A 16,985-nucleotide genomic window follows, 5' to 3' on the forward strand; every position below is an offset into this window, starting at 1 on the left:
AGGCTCAAGCCAGCCGTTTTTGCTACTCTAGACGCGCGAGACAGCCTCAAGGCGGGTGTCCTCAATCTCGACCTTCTCGATCGACTCCTCCTTCTCGAGTGCGTTGACGTCGGCGACGACGGGGACGGCGGGACCGGCGAGGACGGCGTTGTCGGCGATGAGCTTGGCCTGGCGGCGCATGTAGAAGTACATGCCCGCGCCGTAGAAAGCGCAGCTGCGAAGGAAGCGAAAGTCAGCATGAAGAGAAGGGCTCCCGGGGGGAGGGAGCGGAACGTACGCGCTGAAACCGAGCATGGGGACAATGTAGGAGATCCGGGTGCCCTTTGCGTCGGCGAATGCACCTTGCGCCGAAGGGAAGAACGATCCGCCCGCCACGCCCATGCAGAGAATGCCGGCAGCGCGCTTAGTGTGGCGTCCATTGTACGAGGTGGCGAGAGTGAAGGTCGTTGGGTAGATGACCGACTCGGAGAAGAAGACGAGGAAGAGGGCGGCGAGACCGGCCTTGCCGCCGGTGAGGGCCGCAACGAGGGAGAAGATGGTGCAGGACGAGCCGTAGGCGGCGAGGACGAGGCAAGGGTTGAAGAAGCGGAGGAGCGGAGTCGAGGCGAAGCGCGCTGCAGTTACGGGAGCTCGTGTTAGCTTACCGCGTCACGAGGACAGAAGCGTGGGAGAGTTGGCGACTTACCGACCATGAAGGTGATCTGGAGGTATGAGAGCATTTGCGATGCCTGAGCGGACGTAATGCCATCGGTTTCGGTGAGGTAGAAAAGGACGAAGGACGCGGTCGAGACTTGGGCGCCGACGTAGAAGAGCTGGGTGAGGAAGCCGAACATGGTGTGCTTGCGCTGCCACACCGGGCGCTCGTCGACGATGCCGGACGACGTAGCTTGATCCTCCATGTCGGCGTCGGTGATGTTGGGAAGCTTGGCGAAGAAAAAGAGCACAAAGAGGGCGGCACCGAAGCAGGCGACGGCGAGGTAGACGTATTGGACGTCATTCAAGTTGTTGGCGTTCTTGCCGGAGAAAAACGTCTTGCTCGCGATCAAGGGGCCGACAAACGCCGCGAGGCCATTCGTGGATTGAGCCTAATCGACGTACAGGCGATCAGCATCGAGCTGGAGGGGATATGGAGGAGAGGAAAGGCGTCGGTAGACGGGCACTTACGGCGTTCAGGCGGAAGGAAGCGCCCTCGGGAGGTCCAAGGACGGAAATGAAACTGTTGGCACAGGTTTCAAGAGTGGCGAGACCGCACGCGATGACGAAGGCCTGGTGGAAGCGGAGCAGGAGAAGGGAGGCAAAGAGGAGGGCAGGGTCAGCTCGTCGCGCAGCTCTCAGATACGTTCGAGCCAACGCACCGAGATGACGAAGCCGTAGTACTTCTCAAAGCTGCATAGGAAGAGCGGTCAGCGATGGATGCAGCGGGGGAGAGGCGGGACAACATACTGGGCGGATGGCCAAAAAGCGAGGGCGCCCAAACAGTACAGACTCAAGCCCATGAGGATGCCGGCGCGGTAGCCAAAGCGACTGGCGAAGAGCGACGCAGGGACCGAGTAGACGAGGTCTACGAGGGCGAGCGATGAGACGAGGTTGAGATGGTGAGGGTCGGAAGGTGCAGGACTCACAGGCTCCGAAGTAGGCGACCTGCAGCAGCGTCGACTGAAGCTTGGAGATGCCGAAGTGCTCGACGACCTTCTTGTTGAGGACTGCGCACGACAGGGAGGCGTAAGCGGCTGTCCCCGCTGTAAGAGGCGGGGAACGATGACGAACCGTCAATCAAACCGTACGACAGGCCCCATGCGAAGAACAGCGACGTGACGAGCGCGAAGGAGAAGATCTCCTGGCGGCGAGTGAGGGCGGGTCCTGCGACCTTGACGTTGCTAGCGACGGCTCCACCGGCCATGGCGACGACTTCGAGGTGTTGTAGAGGTGAAGGGCGAGTTTAGCGGCGCTGTGCAGCCGATGAGGAAGGAGAGGTCGAAGGTTGAGAAAGTTGAAGGGAGGAAGGGCCCGGCGAGATTAGGGACGGCTTCGAAGGGGCGCGGTGAGGAGTGAGGCGGATTGTGCTGGTCGTGTGAGTGTGGTCCAGGAGAAAGAGAGGCGAGAGAGGCTTTTGAGGACGCAGCGGGAGCCCCCATCTCTTCGTGTTGCCCCAACCCAGATCGAGGGGGAGCCCGGTGCGGGCCCCACGTACTCGTACGAAGGGGCGCGCAACGTCCTTGAGCGCCATCGATGGCGCTCGTGCGTTGGGAGGCGACCAGAACGAAGAAGGTCGACTCTAGCGAAAGCGAGAGTCGTGGGCAAAGTCTCCGGTTCCTGATCGAGGCCATCTTTGATCGCTTCCCTTCGACGCTGAGAGATTGTTCACAGCGGCGCGGGAAGCAAAGCGATGCGATGCGAAGGATACCGCGCTCGCCAGCCTGTCGCGGAGGGAGCGCAACAGATCCAGTAGGAGGCGCAGAAGCCGTCAAAGCAGTCCCAGCGGAGCTCCAGTGGTTCCGTTCCGGAAGATAACGCTCGATGCAAGTATCGCGGGCTGCAGTCGTCCAACGGACGGCACCAATCCGTGCTCTTGCGCGGCATACGGGTTGCGCTCGTTCTGGTCGCAGGAGAGATCGTCTGCGCCACCGCTGCTGTCTGATCGCTGTTGTCGTACGCCCATCGACGGCCACGAGCAACCATCCTTCAGCGGAATCGATGGCGAGCCGAGGGAAAACGCGGAGGTGGCTTGGAGGCTCGCTCGCTCGAGTTGGGGAAGCGCTTGGGGTCGTGGCGCGATAGATTGCGGATGCGGGAGTGGCGCGGAGCATCGATGCGAGCCCACTTGGCGGCGGAGGGAGACGAACGAGCGCTGTTCGCGGGGGTGAAGGTTTTCCCTGGCAAAGAGCGCGTCACCAACGCTCGCATGCCAGCTCGAGCGCGTGTCCAGCAGGTGATATCGACGCTGTACGACGCCTGGCGAGCAGCAGCATCCAGTCTGAGCGGTAGAGAAGGAGAGAGAGCCGTGCGCTGGCGGGAATGCCGAGGGTCGTCGAGCACGCTGCTTCTGTCAGCCGGCGCGACAAGCAGCTCCTCAACGACTTCGCAAAGTCTCCTCACGGGACCTAGCTGACCGGACGAGCGTTGTTGTGCTAGGCGAACGACGCAGGCTTGCTGCTTTCCTCCCGACATTTCGCTGTGTCGCACTCCTTTGACTCCGGCTGGCGCTCTGGATGCTGTTCAGAGTCTCCTACAGCCTCTCACAGCGCATTGGACGACGCGCGAGGCGGCGCTGCGACGATCCGACCCTCCTCGCCCCATCTCCTTCGCCTTGGTCCTCTGCCCACGTCTCGTGCATCCGCTTGAGATATCTGCACCGACACCAGACGCTAGCGGCGCTGCCGGCCGTCTCCTTCACCACCCGCTCTCCCGCCCCTCGCCGACCGGCGGCCTCATCATCTCGTCGGGACTTGTGAATGGCCGCCCTTTCCGCAGGACTGCGTTGTTCTTTCTGCTCTCGCTCGGAGGTCATCGGGCTCCTCTTGCTCTGCCGCTCCTCGGGGAGTCGCGATGCGAGGGAGGACGAGGAGGCAGCGCTGCTTCGCGGACGATCTTCTGCCTCTCCAAACTTCGCACCCTAGACGACCGCGCCTTCCGCTCGGTGAACACCCACCAATGCGTTTGCCAGCGCGGGCCGGCTGCTCGAACGTACAGGTCGATGCTGTCCGTCAGCTCGTTGGTTTCTTGCAGGTCCTTTCGCTTGTCGCCAACCTAACTCGATGGCTTCACCGGTTTTCCTCACGCTGCTCTGCAGGATCTGACTCCCGCCTGCACCTCAACAAGTAGCTGGCGATTTCACCCGCTTCGACGAACCATGCGCGACTAGACAGTCGCAAACTGCAACTCAACCCTCAGACCTTTCCTTCCAACGCACCGTAGACGCTTTTGGCTGCCCTTCCCAGCGCTGTGTAACACAGTCTGACACCCTTAACCTGTGGAAACCCCTGGCCTTCCGTGCAGCGAGTCGACGAACCTCTCCTCGTCCGTCGAACTTCAGTCCTTCCTTCGCCCCGAAAATCCTCCCTCGTCCCCGGAAGCTCGCGGTCGCCGGCTGGCGCCGTCTGGGAGAATGATACAGCTTCTCCAGCGTCCTTAAAACGCCGCAACACGTGCCGGAACATTTGAGCCTCCACGGCCCGGCGACGGAAGCAGCGGCAAAGGTCGAGCAGACTCGCTCACAGGCGTCCAGCTTGCTGCGTTCAGGCGTTGCCGTAGACTCGCTTGCTCTCTTCGAATGTCCGCCACTGCAGACATGGCCGCGACGCTCCTCCCCAAGGCTCTCGCTGGACAGATGTCCATTGGTGTGGTCGGCGCAGGCATCGGTGGTTTGGTGCGTTCCCGTTCCTCTCGCAAGACTCTAGCAAGTTGCTTGGGTCAGCCTGGCGCTCCAATGGGCCACCGGCATGCTTCGTTCGACGACCGTCTCCTCGCCGGACTTCATCGCTCGAGGGTTCGGCATCTGGGTGGGAGGCTCTGGGCGGGCAGCAATGCGTCTGGCAGCATTCAGAAGGCTCTGATGGAGCCTCTGGAGTTCGAGCGGCGGCACCAGCATGCGACGACGCCTTCGATTTGCCGTTCGAGACTGCCCGTCGGCGTGCGGACCTGGAGCTGGTCGACATTTGGCGGAAAATGCATGGGAGTGACTCCGGCGGCTAGAGAAGAGACGCAGAATGAACCTCGGCGGTAGAAGGAGCGGCTGCGATGTCGGCAGGATTTGCTCGCCTTGCTCGCCTCTTTCGACTTAAGCCGTCCGCAATAACTCGTCTCCGATCGAAACTCCTGATTGACCACTTCTTTCCGTTGTTTGACGATAGGCTAGTGCTGTCGGACTCGCGTCTCGCGGTTTCCAGCATGTCACGATCTACGAGAGTGCACCGGAGATTGGCGAGGTCGGCGCCGGCATCCAGGTGCGTCCTTCAACTCGTCTCGGCTCATGCAGCTACGTGAGCTGATGTTTGGACATTTTTTATGAATCGCAGGTCGCCCCGAACTTCTGCCGCGTCCTGACGCACTTCGGCATCCTCGAGCGACTGAAGCGCGACGCTGTTCGATTGGAGCAGGCGAGCGTCCGCCGCTACGTCAACGACGAGCAGCTCAACTCGACGTCGTTCGCTAACCTCGAGAAAGAGTACGGATACCCGACTTTCGTCGTTCACCGCGCGGACCTGCATCGCGCGTTGCTGGAGAGGGCGTTGGAGCTTGGCGCGAAGTTGCGGACAAACGTGCGTGTTGGATCTGCACCTCTCAATGCTGCAAGGAACTGACGAGTTGGCGCTGTCGCAGTCGCACGTTGAGGACATCGACTTCGAGAAGACATCCATGCAGATCAAGGGTCTCGGCAGTGTCAAGCACGATGTCATCGTCGCTGCGGACGGCATCAAGAGTGCGATCCGGGCGAAGATGATGGCGCGGCGAGGAGAGATCGACGAGACTATCCCGACTGGCGAAGCTGCGTACCGTGAGTTCAGCCGGCGCTTTTCGCTTCTCTGGCCGACGAGTTGACCTTCTTCTCTCCCAGGCGTCATTCTGAAGCGCGAGCAGATGGAGAACGACCCCGACCTGAAGCGCCTCATCGACGAGCCTACCGCCATCCGATGGATCGGCCCCGACGCTCACATCGTCGCCTACCCGATCAAGGCGCACAACGGCTACAACATCGTCTCGACCCACATCTCCAACACGGTTGGTTTGACGGAGGACTGGACTGCGCGAGCGTCGAAGGAGATCATGCTGAAGCGTTTCGACGGATGGAACGATAAGCTCATGAAGGTTCGTTCCGCTGCGGCCCTTCCCTTTCAGCGAGCTGTTCAGGAGGGGATCGCTGACATCTTATGCTTGCCCGTAGTGTCTCCGCCTCGCACCCGAAGGCGAGCTCGTCGAGTGGGCTCTCCGGATCCACCTTCCCCTGACCGGCTGGCTCGACAACAACGTCGCCCTCCTCGGCGACGCAGCGCACGCTACTCTGCCTCACATCGCGCAAGGTGCCGCACAAGCTGGCGAGGACGGCGCCGTTCTCGGAACTTTGCTCGCCAAGTGCACGAGCGTCGAGGAGATCCCCAGGGCGCTCAAGATGTACGAGCGCCTGCGCAAGGCGCGTGCGGACTGGGCTGTTGCGATGGCCAAGTCGACTGGTGAGTCACGAATCCAAGACTAATGGATCGCGGCCTCCCTTCTCCTGACGAGGCTGTCGCACTGGCGGTGTTCGAGCTTTTCACTCACATCTTCCCTTCGCAGGCGAGGCTTTGCACATGCCCGACGGCCCGCAGCAGGCTGCGCGGGACGAGCAGCTCAAGAAGGCTTCGACCGGCGCGACTTCGCCAGACAAGTGGGGCGACAAGGCGACGCAGCAGAAGCTGTACTCGCTCGACGTCGTCCAGCAGGCCGACCAGGAGTTTTCCAAGCTCTAGAGACGCCCGCCGGGCGCATAGAAACTACACTTCGGTTCACTTTCCTCCCCTCCGTACAGTTCTGTTCCTTTTGTCGTCGGTTTTTCCTTCGCGATAGATTCTCTTTCGTCTTATTCGCACGGACTCCTCGTATAGATTGCATTCGCAGTCGCATTGCTGTCTCTCAGTTGGCTGGTCCTTCGCGAGTTGACCTTCGAGAGGGTTGACCTTCCGCAAGTCAAGACTACACCGCTTCTCTCGCTCGCTAGGCTCCGGCGTATTGTGTACTCGCTCTAGCAACCTTTCAGCGCTAGGCTAGGACGCGCCGCACGTAGCCCAGCGGTCTCTCTCCCGCTTCCCGACTTCATCAGTCCAACGGGTTTCAATGAACCTCGAACTCCTCAGTACGCCTCGCGGGCTGTTGTACGCGTGTTGAGCTGACCCCTTGCACCTACAGATCCCTTCACGACCTCCTTCCCCGAGAACTTCGACTCGTCGGTCGATGTTGCCGGACTCTGCGCCCGCTTCAACCCTCGAGGCCTCTTCGCGGGACACTATCTGGCGGTTGGGCGGCTGGACGGGGTGGTGATCGTGCTGGACTTTGAGACGAAATGCATTGTGCGGTGGCTCGAGGGGCATGTCAAGGCGGTCACGACAGTCTGGTGAGTGGTGCTCCTCCTCGCATTCTGCGGGTCTGCCGAGTGGGCTCTGCAGGATGTGCTCGCAAGCGCGGCCCGCTTATAGCTCGTAGTTTCTGGGAAGCTGACCCAAAGATCCCCGCAGCTGGTCAAGCAACTCCCGCTACCTCTTGACGGCTTCGCGAGATTGGAACGCCATCATCTGGGATCTCTCAGCATCAGCGGCGGATACGGTGGAAGGCGAACGACGACATACGGTCCGTTTTGATGCGCCAATAACGAGCGCAGACCTGCACCCGCGGAATAGGCGAGTTTGTTCCAGCTTTCCCCTGCGCACTCTCGACTGACGCTTTTCCTCCCGTAGCAAGATGCTGGTCGTCACTCTGCACGGCCAGACGCAACCTGTCTTTGTCGATCTGCGGGAAGGTGGTGGGCGATGGGAGCTCGAGCCTCCGCCAGACGAGGAGGAAGTGCAGGAGGAGGAAGACGACGAGGACATGGAGATCATTCGGTGCGCTCAGACAGCTTCCTCCGACGTGGTAGCCTGATACTGATTTTGCTCCGGTGGCGATGTAGCGAGGTGGCCACCTTTGCTCGCTTCAACCCTCGAGGCGACTTGATCTACGTCGGGACCTCGCGAGGAAACATCCACATATGGGACGTCTACACGAAGGAGGTGAGCGAGCTCTCACCTTCTCAGCGATGCAGCGCTGATCCGCCCGCCTTGACAGTGGCTCTGGACCGAGTACATCGGTGTGCCAGCACCGGTCAAGCAGCTGGCGTTCAACAAGACCGGCTCGTGAGACTATCATTCCCGCTCTCGTCTAGCTATGACGCTGACGCTCTCTCGCTCGCGCAGGTCCATCATCCTCAATTCGAACGACCGCTGCATCCGCCTCATCGCCCTCTCTCCCGATCCCCCTGAACCGCCTTCCGACGAAGAAGAAGCCGCAGAGTTTGAGCTTCCGCCTCCACGACCACCTCGGATACCGTATTTCGAGGTCGTCCACCGATTCCAAGACCTCGTCAATCGAACGCCTTGGAACGGCTGCGGGTTCTCAAGCGACGGCGAGTACATTATCGGAGGTGCGCGATCAGCCTTCTCGTGAGCTCTCATGCTGTCCTGACGACGCTGCACTTTCCAGGCGCTGGTCACAAGGCGGCGCACAACATCTACATCTGGGATCGCGAGACGGGCACGCTCGTCAAGATTCTCGAGGGTCCGAAGGATCCGTGCGAGGACCTCGACGTGCGTTCGACGTCTCAACCTTACCCCGCGCCCTGGGAGACGTGGGCTGACTCGCACTTGCAGTGGCACCCTTCTCGCCCGCTCATCGCCTCCGTCTCCTCGCTCGGCATGATACACACGTGGGTCACACCGATTGTCGAGAACTGGAGTGCGTATGCGCCTGGGTTCGAAGAGCTAGACGAAAACCGCGAGTATGAGGAGAAGGAAGACGAGTTCGACTTTGTGCGTTCCGCTTTTCTACGCCTCAAGAGCTCGTTCTGTCATTCAGCCTACTTTGCGCTGACAGTGCCTTCTCATTTCACGTATAGGAGGACGAGACCGCTATCCGCCGACGAGCCGCCGACCTGCAAGACCACCCCGTCGACATTCTCTCGCACACGACGCCTTCAACCCGAGCCGCGATTGTCGAACCCTGGCCCGAAGACTACGATGGTGTCGACGCTTACGAGGACTACGTCATTCAAGACGCGGAAGATGATGAGGCGAAGGGTCAGGCGTTCTACCCGGCGCCGATCTTGCTGGACGAGGCAGACTTGGTCGCGCTTGAGCCTGCTTCGCCCGAAGCCAGCGGCCGACGACGGTAGCACGTGCGCAATGCTATCTGTGGCAACGCCTCTCCGGTTGGCTACGAATGAGAGGAACGATGCGATTGCGAGATGGGCATGCGAACAATAGATAAGAGTTGCTTCGGTGTCTATGGTTTGCGCACGCTATCAGGGCGTTCGCTCGTATCCGTACGTCGTCGGATAGCTGTTCATCCAGAGGGGAGGAGGCTGGAGACAGCCAAGCGGGAGAACGAAGCGCGGCCAGGTCCAGTAGCGGACGGGCGGGACTTCGCGGACGAGGCCTTGCGTCATCCTGTCAAAGCGCTTCCAAGTCAGCACGCTACACTTTCGTTAATCAGAGAAAAGGATGGGACGCACCAGCTCTTGTACAGCATTCCTCCGCACAGACAGACGAACAAGCTGCTCCACAACACGCCTCCGTACCCTCCGACTTTTCTCCGCGTCAGGGCCGTGTACATGCCCTCGAGGACGATTCCGACGCCTTGCGACATGAAGTAGACCGAGCCGCCCCATTTGACGAGGAAAGGAAGAGGCGGAGAGTGAGGAGGAAGAGTCGAGGTCGAGGTTGCGAGTCCTGCGATGAGCGATGTGTGAGCAGGCAAGCGTAAGACTTCACCAACCTGCTTTGCGAAGCTCACCAAACTCGTGTATCCAGGAAGACAGGGCGAACGTGGCGAGAACGCCGAGTGCGCGACCAAGCTGCTTGCCAACGAGCGGTCGAAACAGGCGCTGCGTCGGGTTGAAGGCGAGGAAGCGGAATGGTCCTGTAAAGCGAGACGGCGTGACTTTTGAGATCGAGCAGAAGCGGATGAAGGGAAGACGAACGAGCGAAGAAGCTGCGAGCCGAAGCGAGAGTCAGCGATGCATCACACAGTCACGAGAAAATGAACTCACGCGTGCCACTGCACCGACCAGAACTTGGCGACCGAATCAGGCGGGGAAGAGAGAATGAATAACGGCGGGTATTCTCTCGGGTCGAAGCGGGGAAGAGTGAGGGCTTCAGGAAGAGGAAGGAGGCGGACGATAGCGGTGACGACGAAAGTTATGAGGGTGCAGCAGCTGTACCCGAGGGTGAGGGCGGCGAAAACAGCTGTGCCCATGGCGAGTCCCGTCACGCAGCCGCCGAGCATGTGCGCGTGCTGGGCGTTGAGCGAGGGGAGGGTTGCGTAGATGAAGGCGTCGCGGCTTGTAGGCGGTTCGAGGAGGATTGCGGCGCAGAGAACGAGGAGGGGATGGCTCCATGCGATTTCGAGCAGGAGTCGGCGGAGGAACTGGCCATGATCGAGCGCGAAGGGCTGCGTCGTAGTGGCGCCGAAGTCGTACCCTTGACCGCGCATTGCGATCAAGAGGTGCATCGTCGAGCGGATGATGTCGATAGGTCCATCCTGCGCAGCCTGTTTCCGCCTGAGACCCGCCAAATACTCCCGCTGCGCCTCCTCCGTTCTTCTCCGCTTCTGCATCTTCTTCTCGCGCGGCTCGTTGTCTACGCCGCCCGCGTTTCCGTTGACCTGCGCCGCTTTTTCCTCCTCAGCCGGACTCTTTCCGTCAAAGCCGACCCAGGTATAGGGCAGCAGATCCGTCGCGAAGCCCCACTCGATGCTCTTCATGATCCCATACGCGCCCATGATGCCGAAGACGACTGTGCGTGCGTGAAGCGAGTCAGCGAGGCGAACCTCGGGGCCTTGCGAGAGGAAAAGTGACTGACAGTTCATGCCGACCGCCTGATTCCGGGGCTCAATAGCATACTTGTAGGGCGTTGCAAACGACATGGCGACCGATAGCGGCATGAGTGCGAATCGAAGTAACCGAGAGAGTGTCGACGGGAAGATCGGGTGCAAGAAGAGGCATTGGAGCGAGACCGGGATGAGGAAGAGGAAGCTGCGGGAAATGGCGGACTGTAAGCTCCTGTCCAGACCCTCCTACCGTGCTTCCGGCCCGTGCCCTGCATCTTTACCGGAAATGACGGAGTGCGGGAAGAAGAGACGCACAGATCTGGCGGCGGGAGATGGGGCCCGTCCAGAATGAATTGAGGCATGTTTTCGGATAGCCTGAGCACCGCTAAACCTCTTTCAGCCCAGTCCAGCGAGTTGGGAGCGAGTCGAGGACCGCAACCCATCTCCGAGCGAGGTTGCGAAGTGACAGTCGCCGACGCTCGCTCGTACGCGCTCAGTGAGGCTCATGGCAGCCTCCAAAGCGACTTCACGGCCCATCAAAGCCAACGGAACGCGCGACTCGCGCTCTCCATCTCCCGACTTCGACCCCGTCGCTTTTCAAGCTTCGCTCGACGACGCCGTCAACGAGACACGAGCGCTGGTGGATAGCTGGTTGCCGAAGGATCTGGGACCGGAGTGGACGAGTGCGTTCGCTGCAAAGAAGGGCGCGGATGGGTTGCAGAGCTTGAAGGACAGGGCGAGGCCGCCAAGGTGAGTTCGGAGCGACGTGCAGGCGGACAGGAAGCTTTTACGAGGCTTCTTGCGGACTTTGCAGTGTGCGCAGGAACTGACAATCCTGCTTGACCTCGCAGACTCGGGCTTGGCGCACAACCGGCCTCGCAGAACAAGCAGCTCGCAGAGGACCGCAAGCTGAAACAGCGACTGATGGGCAAGTCACGCATGTCGTTGGGCGACGACGGATCAGAAGTCAAGGCGACGCTTTCGGCGGGCAAGGGCGTCGAAGGCGACTTGGACGACGACGAGGAGGACGAGGAGGACAGTCGAGCGAAGACGGTTGGCAAGGGCAAGGGCAAGGGCAAGGCGAGCGCGAATGGCTACACGAACCCATTCGTCATTCCAGCAAAGAAGAAAGACCCGCCTACATCAGCAAAGGGGACTCCGTCGAAGACCGCCGGCCCTTCCTCCCCTTCCTCGACCAAATCGAAGCTCTTCAACGACCCGTCGCCCGTCAAGCCCGCCACGTCTGCATCTACTTCCACAGCCAAGCCCCTCGTTGCTGCGACGTCCTTCTACGGTCCGTGTACCTCGACACCCGCGGCTAACGGCCAGCCTCTCTCGAAGAACCAGCGCAAGAAGCTGCGCGAGCGGGAAAAGCAGGCGCAGCGGAAGCGCCAGCTCGAGGAGGAGAGTAGGAAGGAGGCTGAGGGTGAAGTAGCAGAGGAGCGGTCGCCGAAGCGGGCAAAGGTCGAGCTTGATGGTGCGAAGGACGAGCAGGAGGACGCGGCGGACGGCGAAGCGGATGCCTCGATGGCGAGCGCAGACCCTCCGACACCATCGAAGGAGGATGTGGTTGCCACGGGCGGAGGCGACACCCCGAGCAAGAAGAAGCGGCGGAAAAAGAAGAAGAAGTCGGGTGCGGCGGACGGGGCAGGAGGAGGGAACGCGGCGCCGCTGCTCAACCTAGCGCCGCTGCAGTCGTAGCGCGCCCGCTGCAACTATAGTCATCTTATCGCGACATCTGACAGGACTCAGCCTGTTGTGCGGACGTCCTCGCTCGTCTCCTCCTCGTCGCGCCTTCTCAACTCGCATCTGCCGCACTCCTTCCCATGCCTTGCGCTCTCGCTTTCGGCTTTCCTCTTTGTCTCTCTGTCTCGCTGGGAGGCCGGATATCCGCGTGCTCGCGCTCTGGTCGAACGCACGAGCCTTCTCGTTGCGCAGTCGAAACCGTTCGCCAGTTGGTCTGTCCTCCTCATCCTTTGCTCCGCCCGTGGACAGCGCGCACAGTCGCCAGCTAGATCCTTGCTTTGCTCGTACGAGATGCTGCCGCTGAGGTCGTCGCCAGGTTCGCAATCAGCTCGCGACGAGGAGGAGGAGCAGGCGCGAGCGGGAAGCGCGTCGCAGAGGGAGTGGAAGACCGTGCGTTGGTCTGCACACCCTTTGAGAACGAAGCTGATGCTCCCAAGCTCCCACAGATGCCCATGACCCCGCAGCCAGAACCGCCGCTTGACTGGAAGCGACCCATCCTGATGGCCGGCCTCTTCCTCCTTGCTCTGCTTGCCTACGCTTCGTGGACGTCCAAAGACACTGTCAAGAGCGCGGTTAAGACGGGACACGAGCTTGCCGTGCCGAGTCGAGCGGAGGAGAATGTCGACGTCTGTTCGGGTCCTGCTGGTTGTCGTTTCCTCGTTCCCATCGCCATCGGTACGTCCCGCTTTTCCGCTTCATCAAACACAGCTGACGATTGTACTGGCAGGCGAACAAGAATCGCGCGCCCAGCTTCACCTCATCCAGCTCGTCCACCTCTCCGTTGCCCTGAACCGCACCCTCGTCCTCCCGCGGGCATACTCCTCCCGCTTCTCCTCCTGCGGCCACCAATCCTTCGACTTCTTCTACTCCGTCCCGCCGTTTCTGCAGGAAATCGATCGCCTGGGCGGAAACGCGGTTGTCCAGCGCGATTTCGAGAGGTGGCTTGATGGGCAGGATGAGCGGCGGACGGCTCAGCGGGTCAGGCTGCAAGTCGAGGGACAGTATGGAGCGACAAGCACGGGCGGGGCATTAGAGCTGGATCCAGATGCGGCGGCGGCGGAAGGGCAGTCTTGCTTGCCGGAGGAGAAGCTCGACTTCGATGGACGTGAGCGACTTTGGGCAGTCGAAACCCTGCACGGCACGAACAGCATCGTCGTCGAGTCACTCATCGACCTCGAGAATCGCATCTCCTCCGACATTCTCCTCATGAACTACAACTTGCGCACGCCGCTCTTCCACTCGAAGAACCCGATCGACATCGACGCGGCGTTCCACTACCAGCACGAATGGCATGACCTGGCGAGCCGAGTTCTCGATGCAGCGGGGCCGGCCGTAGGCGTTCACTGGCGCACGGAAAGTATCGAGCCGGCGATCCTCGAGTCCTGCGGCGGCGGCCTCGTCGACGCGCTTCTCGCGCTTAAGGCCGGCAACCCAGCCATTCAGACGGTCTACATCGCCACCGACTACCCGCTCGAGACGCTTCCGGGCGCGCCCTCGAGCGCAGCCCACGAAGGGCGACTTGACGAGGACGACGAACCAGTGGCTCATTCCGACACCTTGACCAGGTTCCTTACGACCGCCCACCGCGAAGCGATGTCCTCCTTCCTCCACGCCTTCGAAACCCTCGCCGCGCCGCACGGCATCCAACTCGCGACCTACCGCTCGCTCGTCCACTCCCTCTCATCGTCCTTCCCGCCGTCTCTGGCCTCATGGGCATCCAATCCTGCCGCGCCAGCCATCGTCTCCCAGCTCGTCCTTCGCCAGACGGATTACTTCCTCGCCGGCCTGCCAGATACGAGGCGCACGAAGGCGGAGGGCAAGACGGCTTGTGCGAAGAACAGCAATTGGACGAATAGGGTCGTCAGGGCGCGAAGCAGGACGTGGGACGAGCAACATGGTGGACAGGGGGTGATCACGCAGGATGGGGAGGAGGCGAGGGAGTTGAGGAACATTGCCGGGAGGTGGAAGACGGACGGGAGCGTCGAGTGAGCGTCCGTTCGACGCCTGTTGCCCGTCGCCGGGTAGAGCGGTCCCTTTTGTAGCTTTCTAGATGTTCGTAGCAGCAATCAGTGCCAACCCTCGCGTCTACGGAGCGCAGAGGCGCTCGAGGCTGGAGGAGGGCCACAAGCGGCGACAAAGCCTTGCGGCTCGGCTCGAGTCGTCCGAACGGTGGCCAGCAGTAGCTGCGAGACGTCTGGCATCAACACCAGCCCATACAGCGAGTGCGAGTGAGCCGTCTCCTGCCAACCCCCTCCTCGTCGCGGTTGTTCTCGCCCACCACGCTCGCCATGGCTTCGTCGACCGTTGTCACGCTCCAGGTGTCTCTGCCGCCCCTCACGAAGGAGTACAAGGCGCCCAGCTTTGGCTCCATCTCGGGTGCGCACCTTCCTCGCCTCATCGCTTCATCACCAAAGCTCACTCTCATCACTCCCTCGCAGCGCCCTCTTCTTCCGCGTCCGTGTACCCTTCCGGCCCTGCCTTCGAGGCCCATGCTCGCCGCATCCTGAACCAGCGCTCGTTCGCCGAGGACGACCACCTCGAGAAGGAGCGTCTCTCGGCCAACGGCAACGGTGTTGTCGAGGAGGACGACGCCGACGCAGAGCTCGGAAACGAGCAGGAGGACCGCGACTTGCTCGAGCTTGACCCCAAGCAGTGGAAGGTGCGTCGGGACTGCGTCAGGACATCCCTTGCGGAGCTGACCTCGCCTCGACACCGCTCGTAGGAGCAAGACCACTACGCTGTTCTCGGCTTGCAGCACCTCCGCTACAAGGCGACCGAGGAGCAGATTAAGAAGGCTCGTAAGTCGCAGCTTAGCGCGATTCCGGCTGCCCCGCAGGCTGACCCTCTGCTCCTCAGACCGCCGCAAGGTTCTCCGTCACCACCCCGACAAGAAGGCCAACGCTGGTGGCTCTGCCAACGACGATTCGTTCTTCAAGTGCATTGCCAAGGGTGCGTGCTGTTCGTGGCTTTCCCATCTGACTCTCGCTGATCTCGTGCACCGCTCGTAGCCATGGACATCCTCTCGAACCCCGAGAAGCGCCGCCAGTTCGACTCGGTCGACGAGGCCATCTCGGACGACTTCCCCGACGCGAAGCAGACGACTGCCGACAACTTCTTCGAGCTCTGGGCTCCCGTTTTCGAGCGCGAGGGCCGTTTCTCAAAGCGCCAGCCCGTCCCGACACTCGGTGGACCCGACGCGCCCAAGCAGGAGGTCGAGGCGTTCTACGACTTTTTCTACAACATTGACTCGTGGCGGTCGTTCGAGTATCTCGACAAGGATGCGCCCGAGGGTGCTGACAGGTGCGTGGCAGGGCCAAACTCTCGTCAGCTCTCGCATTTTGTCTGCGACTGCTCGCTGACGTGATGATCACGCTATCTCACAGCCGTGACGAGAAGCGCCACCAGGAGAAGAAGAACAAGGCTGAGCGCGACCGCAGAAAGAAGGAGGACAACACCCGCCGCCGCACTCTCGTCGACACCGGTCTCTCGCTCGACCCGCGCATCAAGGCGTTCCGCGCGGCCGAGAAGGCTGCTCGCGAGGCTAAGCGTCGCGGTGGTGCGCCGGGCAGTGCGCCCGTCGACCCCAAGGTCAAGGCTGAGGAGGAGCGCAAGCGCAAGGAGGAGGAGGAGAAGGCCAAGGCTGAGCAGGCTGCCAAGGAGGCGTCCGACAAGGTGCGTTCTACTCTCTATGGGTCATCCCGACCGAGCTTGAGGCAGGTAACTGACATTGCACGCTTTGCGCTACAGGCTGACCGCGAAGCTGCGAAGAAGGCCAAGGCTGCCGCTGCCAAGAACGTGAAGAAGGACAAGAAGGCCATCACCAACCTCCTCACCACGCACAACTACTTCACCCTCCCCGGCACCGCACCCGCGCCCGCAGCCGTCGAGGCCTGCTTCGCCGAGCTCGACGCCATGTTCACTGTGATGGAGCCGGAAGACGTTGCCGCGTTCAAGGCGGTTCTCGACAAGGCGTCGAACCAGGACGAAGTCAAGGCCGCTTTCGTCGAGCAGGCCAAGAAGGTTGCCGACAAGCTCGCGCCTGGCTCGTTCAAGGAGTTTGCCTGAGCGGTTGCCTGCATTTATCCGTAGACGCAGCATCTAGACGCTTGAGCGTGCAACACCTTCACGCGCAGTACGGCTTGTCAGTGCAGCCAGCAGGAGTCGCAGAGCTGGTCGAGAGTCGCGACGCCATCGCTCGACTGGGCTGTGCTTGTGTGAGCAGCATCTCCTGAGCAGCTCATACCCGTCGCAGCAGGCCGGACAGCATCAAAGACTGTGAGCGAGCGACCGAGCGAGTCGACGCGTGCGGCCTCAAGCGGCCAAGTCGACCAGCACGCGTTGGAGCTGGGAGGCTGCCCAGCGTCCGTCCTACCGTTCCAGCTACCACTGTAGGACGGTATAGCCCGTCCTTAACGCCGGAGGGACAGCTGCGTGTTGGCGGTCGAGGGAGGACGACGAGTCCGGCGAGATCTCGCTTGGGGCGGCGCCAAAGTCGCCCGCTCGTGTTTGTCACGTCGTAAGATGCGAGCTCAGCTGGTCGAAGCACCTCTCAGCCGGTGAGCAGGCGATGGCACGAGGACGACCCGTCGCCTTCATTCAGCGACACACCTCTCTCGCCTCACACTCGACGAGCAGGCGCGCTGCTCTGCAGGAGCTCTTCAAGCGCAGCTGTGCACGCTCTCGTTGCGCAA

General features: G+C 61.4%; 7 protein-coding genes across 7 annotated transcripts; 5 read left to right on the top strand and 2 right to left on the bottom strand.

Annotated features, from left to right (window-relative positions):
- Positions 1-27: 27 nt before the first annotated feature.
- On the bottom strand, positions 28-1,900 carry RHTO_06801 (L-fucose transporter; the record flags this gene model as incomplete). The annotated part of the gene is made up of 8 exons (XM_016420460.1): positions 28-214; positions 278-614; positions 686-1,085; positions 1,165-1,266; positions 1,356-1,386; positions 1,444-1,561; positions 1,623-1,703; positions 1,768-1,900. 8 exons carry the CDS (start codon positions 1,898-1,900, stop codon positions 28-30), a joined length of 1,389 nt encoding a protein of 462 aa, XP_016274861.1.
- A 2,388-nt stretch (positions 1,901-4,288) lies between these two features.
- RHTO_06802 (salicylate hydroxylase) lies at positions 4,289-6,443 on the top strand (the record flags this gene model as incomplete). The annotated part of the gene is made up of 7 exons (XM_016420461.1): positions 4,289-4,366; positions 4,851-4,943; positions 5,016-5,258; positions 5,320-5,494; positions 5,555-5,805; positions 5,882-6,167; positions 6,271-6,443. 7 exons carry the CDS (start codon positions 4,289-4,291, stop codon positions 6,441-6,443), a joined length of 1,299 nt encoding a protein of 432 aa, XP_016274862.1.
- Positions 6,444-6,807: 364 nt separating this feature from the next.
- Positions 6,808-8,893, top strand: RHTO_06803 (Set1C complex subunit Swd1; the record flags this gene model as incomplete). Its single annotated transcript, XM_016420462.1, has 10 exons — positions 6,808-6,826; positions 6,880-7,084; positions 7,206-7,367; positions 7,425-7,571; positions 7,637-7,736; positions 7,792-7,859; positions 7,920-8,146; positions 8,206-8,309; positions 8,373-8,531; positions 8,618-8,893. The coding sequence occupies 10 exons, from the start codon at positions 6,808-6,810 to the stop codon at positions 8,891-8,893; spliced, it is 1,467 nt and encodes a 488-aa protein (XP_016274863.1).
- Positions 8,894-9,022: 129 nt separating this feature from the next.
- Positions 9,023-10,910, bottom strand: RHTO_06804 (uncharacterized protein; the record flags this gene model as incomplete). Its single annotated transcript, XM_016420463.1, has 7 exons — positions 9,023-9,167; positions 9,233-9,449; positions 9,514-9,639; positions 9,701-9,711; positions 9,770-10,514; positions 10,581-10,753; positions 10,864-10,910. The coding sequence occupies 7 exons, from the start codon at positions 10,908-10,910 to the stop codon at positions 9,023-9,025; spliced, it is 1,464 nt and encodes a 487-aa protein (XP_016274864.1).
- A 143-nt stretch (positions 10,911-11,053) lies between these two features.
- RHTO_06805 (protein of unknown function DUF3245) lies at positions 11,054-12,249 on the top strand (the record flags this gene model as incomplete). The annotated part of the gene is made up of 2 exons (XM_016420464.1): positions 11,054-11,298; positions 11,400-12,249. 2 exons carry the CDS (start codon positions 11,054-11,056, stop codon positions 12,247-12,249), a joined length of 1,095 nt encoding a protein of 364 aa, XP_016274865.1.
- A 336-nt stretch (positions 12,250-12,585) lies between these two features.
- RHTO_06806 (uncharacterized protein) lies at positions 12,586-14,283 on the top strand (the record flags this gene model as incomplete). The annotated part of the gene is made up of 3 exons (XM_016420465.1): positions 12,586-12,684; positions 12,741-12,969; positions 13,022-14,283. The coding sequence occupies 3 exons, from the start codon at positions 12,586-12,588 to the stop codon at positions 14,281-14,283; spliced, it is 1,590 nt and encodes a 529-aa protein (XP_016274866.1).
- A 299-nt stretch (positions 14,284-14,582) lies between these two features.
- Positions 14,583-16,359, top strand: RHTO_06807 (zuotin; the record flags this gene model as incomplete). Its single annotated transcript, XM_016420466.1, has 7 exons — positions 14,583-14,670; positions 14,733-14,953; positions 15,017-15,092; positions 15,151-15,243; positions 15,303-15,594; positions 15,678-15,966; positions 16,042-16,359. The coding sequence occupies 7 exons, from the start codon at positions 14,583-14,585 to the stop codon at positions 16,357-16,359; spliced, it is 1,377 nt and encodes a 458-aa protein (XP_016274867.1).
- Between the last annotated feature and the right edge of the window lie 626 nt (positions 16,360-16,985).

The sequence above is a fragment of the Rhodotorula toruloides genome, assembly GCF_000320785.1.
Source record: "Rhodotorula toruloides NP11 unplaced genomic scaffold Scaffold5, whole genome shotgun sequence".
NCBI lineage: Eukaryota > Fungi > Basidiomycota > Microbotryomycetes > Sporidiobolales > Sporidiobolaceae > Rhodotorula > Rhodotorula toruloides.